At 44.6% G+C, this 6,303-nt stretch overlaps 1 protein-coding gene across 1 annotated transcript in view; it reads right to left on the reverse strand.

Annotated features, from left to right (window-relative positions):
• Positions 1-1,870: 1,870 nt before the first annotated feature.
• Positions 1,871-6,303, reverse strand: part of RFC2 (replication factor C subunit 2) — an 11,417-nt gene continuing 6,984 nt past the window's right edge. Inside the window, exons 10-11 of the mRNA XM_019545299.1 lie at positions 3,094-3,207; positions 1,871-2,188 (exon numbers count right to left, since the gene is read on the reverse strand). Coding sequence (XP_019400844.1) covers positions 2,078-2,188; positions 3,094-3,207 — 225 coding nt within the window. The 3' untranslated portion in view covers positions 1,871-2,077. The remainder of the gene's footprint in view (positions 2,189-3,093; positions 3,208-6,303) is intronic.

Below are 6,303 nucleotides of genomic sequence, written 5' to 3' on the forward strand. Positions count from 1 at the left end.
ACATAATGCTGTAAGTGGAAGTAAATTCATCCTCCCACCTCCTTTTGCCTCGCTTGCAATGGGAAGGCATCCTGGTAAGCCACTGCCATTCTTCAATTCAAGTGTGCTGCGTTAGCACAGTCTGTGTCAACATTGTTAAAAGCTGGGGTGCACTGCAGCCTGAAGGTGGGAGGGAAATGAAGAGACACAAGCCAGCAAACTGAAAAAGCTGAGGCAATGACCAGAAAACTGCAGTCCTAGAAACACTGAAATGGATGGGCCTTTGTTCCACTGAAGAATATGAGTGATGAGGAGCTTGTCAAGGGCAGGGAGGAGTGAGCGACTTGGAAGTGCCAGTGGGGCATCCCACCATGATCAGACTGTTGCAAGGCTGGGGGGAGGTTATGTTTCAACAGCTGTGCTTATTACTAGAAACTGAGGGTGCTTGGGGCCAAAGCAATAGCACTGAGGGGCTGGCCTAGATGGACAGAGGCTTCATAAGTGCTTCGCCTTTTGTTTATGAGCTTGTCACGTGAATACGGCCAGCACTTTGAAATCAAGACTGATGCTGTACTTCTACAGGACCCAGCAGAATGCTCCCCTAATCCCACATGAATCGTACATAAAAGACTTATTCCACTGAATGGCAACCAGGAATACTAGCTAATCATATACGCTTAGGTAGAGATTTAATGACAATGGAACAACAACATTTTCTGAGTACCACTCACCTGCCTATAGTGCTGTCTCCCTTTGCCTTGCCCTCCCTTCTAGGCAAAATGAACATAGTCTTTGGCTACTGATGGCCTCATCTACAGCATCCTTAGTCTTGGCACTCTCTTCCACTATCTAACACTATTGTTCCACCCTGACAGCAGGGAACATGTTAGTTTGTCCCCTCATTTGGCCCACTGCCCCTTGAACTGTTTCCACCTGTGGCCAAGATGCAAGTCTTCTCTAACTGAGAGCCCCTGGTAGTAGCACTGCATCCAGCATGTCTATTTACATTTCCCTGATCACTGAGGAAATGCAACTTGTGGCCAAGTCAGGCAAGGCAATTTCCCCTCCCCCTACAAGTGAAGGGTGATATAATTAACAGCATCCAATTAGTGTGGCATTCTGAATTTTAAGGTAAAAAGGTCATCTTAATTACATGAGTAGCTCCACTTCCAGATGCATTCACCTACAGGTGACAGTGGAATTCACTTTGTATTTCATATACTGTATGCTTAACTCTTAAAACAGCAGCTCTGTCTGAAGTGCTGGCTAACTACTTTCAAATAGCCATTTTCCCATCCTCATTCCTATCCTAGCTCTGTAGTGAATTCTTACTACAAGCAAGGGAAGAGGTGTTTCTCCACTCTCCCGATCAAACGTTAAGCCTGGTCTGTAACAACCAAAGGCAGTGATCAAATCTATAACCCAGTGTCACTTAACTACCAAAGCACGTCCATGTCACAAGCTGTATTTTCACTCTCAAAATGGAAAAGCGGAGGTAAATATTCCTGGCAGCATGCACGCATTCACTATGTTGTAGACATTACCGAGTGAGCCACAAGTGACAGCACTGATGCCAGCACTTACCCAATAGGCCTTGGTCATCTAAAAAACCACATCTATGCCAAAGCGGAGCACTCGCCTTACACAACCCTCTCCTTCCTTGGCCTCAGTGGACCATTCAGGCATGGATGCTGTGAGACGCGAGACCCGTCTTGGAGGAGAGAGGCCGAGATCATCCCACTTTAAAGGTCGCTTTACAGCCACTGGCCATTAACACCTGGCCACTACAGCCTTGCACCCTTCCAAACAGGAGCTAGGAAGAAGCCTGACCTCTACATTTGGACTGTCCAATCCTACCCTTCACCTCCATTATACAACAGGGAACAGTTCCAAGAGGTTTTAATTTTTTTATTTAGTCCACAAAAAGGACAAGACACCTTAAAAAGAAGGCTGGCTCTCACTTTCAGGTTCAGCAAAAGCAAAAGGAATAAATTCCCCTCATTCTGTGCTGGCAGTGTATATGTGGTGCCAGCCTTCTGGCAACTGCACACCTTGCATGCTACAACCTGGTAATGTAATTTCGGTCCATGGAAATCCTCTAACTGGCTTCCGGTGCAGCCGTCTTCTGACAGAGCCTGCCAAGCAGCCCAGCCATCTGCAGGAGGGAGTTCACCCCTTCCATGATCTTCATGTGAGTATATCCAATTTCCTGATGAGAAAAATACAGCCAGGGCACATCAGGCCTGGGCATTTCCTGCTCTTTCAGCAAAGGAGATAAGATGCAGGAAAGACTCTGGCTTGTCCTTTGTTTCCCTAGTAGCAAGATTGTCTCATCTACCTTCACCTGTTCTAGTCCATGCTTACAGAAGTCCCTGGTATTAAATATATATTTACCTAAAGCATACCTCACTCTTCAGGTCCAAAAGGCTGAAGCTACCTGAACTTAGAAACAATTTGTGTTTCAATGTTTGTGGGGCTAAACGAGGCCAGCCATTCCAAAGCAAGAGCATCTGAATATAGACCAGGTCAATATTGTTCTCCAACACCAGCACGTCTCCTATTCACCTTTAAGGGAGCAACATCCACCCAAGGGCAGGATTTAACCTTAAAAGACATGCTGGAGTGCAGACTTTTTACCTCTCCTGTTGGATCTCAATGCCATATAATCCTTGGTGACTGCAGCCTGAACATGTCTCTCTGGGCTTACTGCAAAAGCCACCTGAACTCCCTTTTGTGAGAGGGAAGCATGGCGTATTCTAGGACAAGGGGTTGAAATGGCTGTTGGGAGCTGAAGGGGGTGAATCTTTGATTCAGTGGTTGACTGAAATTATTATACTGGTAACTTAGTGGAATCCATTTCTAGGACCCCCCGAGCTGCTGGAATTGGGTGTGTGTTTATTTTTAACTTTCAAGTCACCATTCTTAAAACAGACTAGCAGGCATCTGGCACAGAAGTCTACGGGAGGTAAAAAGAAGCTAACAGCGAGCCTTTGCACTCAGATCCAGCCAGCAAGTCTCAGAATAGGCTGGGGGGCTGCCCCTTCACTGGGAATCGCATCCTTTTTTGTTAAAAATATTCCCATGATTTGATGCGGTACCTGGTTTAGCACTCACCTTGATGAACTCCAGTTTCAGATACTCAGGCATTTGGAAGGTTTTGCACACTCTAAAGACGTTGCCAATGATATCCTCTGGCGAGTATCCAAGCCTCCACAAATGGGCAAGAATCTGGGGGGGTGGGGAGAAGAAGTCTGATTTACTCTCCATAAGGTCATACAGGAACTGGTATTCACAATCAAGTTTCTCACCTGGTGAGACTGCACCTAGGATGCCTATACACTAATTAGAACATGCTGGAGCAGACTTGATTCATCGCGTCTGCTGGAGCGTCAGCGTGTTGCAGTGTCATGTATATTCAGCATCCTGTCCCATGTTTCAAAATGGCAGCAGGGAGCACTTTAACTAAAACATGTCAAATGAGTTTTAGTTAGTGCCCTGCAGTTATTTTGAAATGTGGGACTCTGAATACATATGACGCTTTGGCATTTTAATTACAGATGCTGTCCAGGTGCCGTTCTAATTAAAAAGCACCCTTTCCTTTCCCACCCACCCCATAGCATGTGCATAGGCATCCCCAATGTTTTAGCAAGTGGTTGAATCTTGGGCCTGTTCTAACAAACAGGTTCCAAAATGATGATAATCACTAGTTTTCCTCATTCCAGCACCTTTCCCCCCCTTTACACATTACACTGATCAAAGGCAGGCAGACTGCTCCTTTGCAGTCAGTATCAACATACCCAATTACCAGCTAAAAGCAAATTTAATGTCTGTATCGAGCTACTTTCACCCAAACCATTAAGACAAACAAGAAACAAGCTTAATGTTTAGAGATGGGGGAGCAAATGTTTCGCTCCTGTTACCCAGAGTTGCTACACCTGCCATCTTGTGGTAAGCAGTCTATGCTGAAAGCCTTCCTGTTCACAGGCACACTTCAGAGGGTTGTTAGAATAATGTGGGGGGTGGTGCTGGGCTGTGCCACTGACTAGTTACACAGACGTGGCATTTAGACCAGTCATACCATGAAGGCAGCATGCTAATAACTGCCTTGTGGCATATTTTCAAGTGCCAATAGATTTAAGTGGTGTTACAACTATTTGGGCCTCAATTTGTGGCTTTGTATTCAGTTTCACATTTAGGGCATTTGTACACATGCCTGCACTGCAACACTGGGCGCTTTGGCACACGCGGTTGTATAAGTGGCAACAATGCGCATTAGCGCTGAGAAAATGGTAGTGGTGCACTTTTGAACTAAGACACATCGGAGAAGTTTTGGTTCAAAAGCACATCGCCGCCACTTTCCACACTGACACGCGTTTTGCTGCTTATACAACTGCACGTGACACAGCACAGTGTGCATCAGCTCACGTGTGGAACAGACTCTGTTAATTGAGTCTGCTCCAACCTGCTGCATATCTGGTGCATCACGGGACAAAAAGGTACGTGTATAAATACCCTTAGATCCAATTGGTAGCAGGGATGCCTTTCAGCGTAGAAGTCTGGACAGTACATGCATCCCTGTGCATTAAGCTTACTTGCATGAAAACATTTCAGTAGGAGGCTTTTTACCTTTGTCTTGGACAAGCAGCAAAGCAAAGTGGAAGTTTTGCACAAACAAAAACCCAACCGACCAACCAAACATGCTGTAGAGGAAGTGACTGAGAATAGACATCCAAACCTTGTATGCTTCATCAATGTTTGCATTCACACAGTGCTGTATCATTTCTTTCACCAGCAGAGGGTGTGGCTCATCACACACCTGTACCAAAAGAGGAATCAGGAGTTCAAGAGACTCCAATGCACGCTTTCCCTTCCTGCTCAGAAAAACCCAGAATAATTTAAAAAAGGCTTTTATTCAGCTCAAGTATCTCATCTGAGGGCACCATCTAATAAAGGCCCAACTCACTACTACTTTTAACTGACTGATATTTCTGATAATGTGACTTACCTAACACTATCAGACTTAATATCTTGGCCTGAAAAGAACCAACATATCACTAATGAACATTGTAACAGTCCTGGTAACAGTATACTCGAGACTTGCTTTCTGTTATAAAGCCAAAGATCTCAAAATTCAGCAAACATTCTGAAGTACCATATTCTTCTTACAGCATTAGTGGGGAAACTTTGTACTCTAGCCATCTTCTCAAACAGCGCATGCATTTATTTAACGTAGTTAATATTAGATATGCAAAACTACCTAAAAATCTGACAAAGGAATCTCAAAACTTGAGAGCGTCTGATGTGTCATAGCAGATTTCTACTGCCGTGTTCTACGTTGGTAGGATGGGTTGATATCAGATGCACAGTACATTTCCTTGCAGCACAGTCCCATTTGCATAGCAATGGTGAGCAATCACATGTAGCTACTAACCTTAAAAACATTCTCGCTGTTAATAAAGCCAAATCCGGAATAGGTGGACTGCAAGTTGTTTAAGGCCTGCAATTAGTAAGAACATTTCCATTACTTTGAGGTGTTCCACCTCTAGCCTGCCCCCTCCTCAGAGTCAAATACCGATTTATTTTTGGGGACAACTGCCACTGTTATGGGTAAACACCATGATTTGGACAAACTGTTTCCTCTGCAGGTCATCCTTCAGTTGCCACAAGTGAATTATCAAGGAGATTAGCTCAGTTCTCTAGTGGATCTAACCATGCAGGCTAGTGACCCGAGTACTGAAGATGACCTCAATTCTTTATTGACTGGAACCTAAAGCATACAAGGCCAAATTCAAAGTTTCATAGTTTCAGCAAGGAGGCCTATTTCTAACCGAGGTGTTTCTCTACCTGTCTCATATCTCCTTGTGCTGTGAATATAATGGCTTCCAGTCCATCATCTGCATATGGCACATTCTCTTTCTCTACAATTTTCATTAACCTGGCAAGGATCTGTGCATCCGTCAGCTTGGTGTAGCGCAGCACTGCACAGCGAGACTGGATCGGCTCTGAGGGAAGAGAGTCACACATTTAGGGGAAAGGTAGCTAGGAAGTTTCTGCCCAACCCCTCACTCCACTTCTCCTCACAGGAAAATTTCCCTGATGTAGCTCAGCCCCAAGAAAGCTGGCAGGGAATGGTGTCTACTATGGCTTCTTCTAAGGCAAGTTTAAAACATCAGTTGTGATGCATCTGGCTTGTGACAAACTAATCTAAAAATTGAATTTTGTTCTGCTGGTCACCTGAAATGTTCGCAAGTGTCCAAAATGTGAAAGACCCTCACTTTTGTTTATCCTGTTATTTAATTGCCCCAGAAGAAGTTTAATAGTATC

This window comes from Crocodylus porosus, unplaced genomic scaffold (genome assembly GCF_001723895.1).
Source record: "Crocodylus porosus isolate Cpor-Errol unplaced genomic scaffold, CroPor_comp1, whole genome shotgun sequence".
Taxonomy (NCBI): domain Eukaryota; kingdom Metazoa; phylum Chordata; order Crocodylia; family Crocodylidae; genus Crocodylus; species Crocodylus porosus.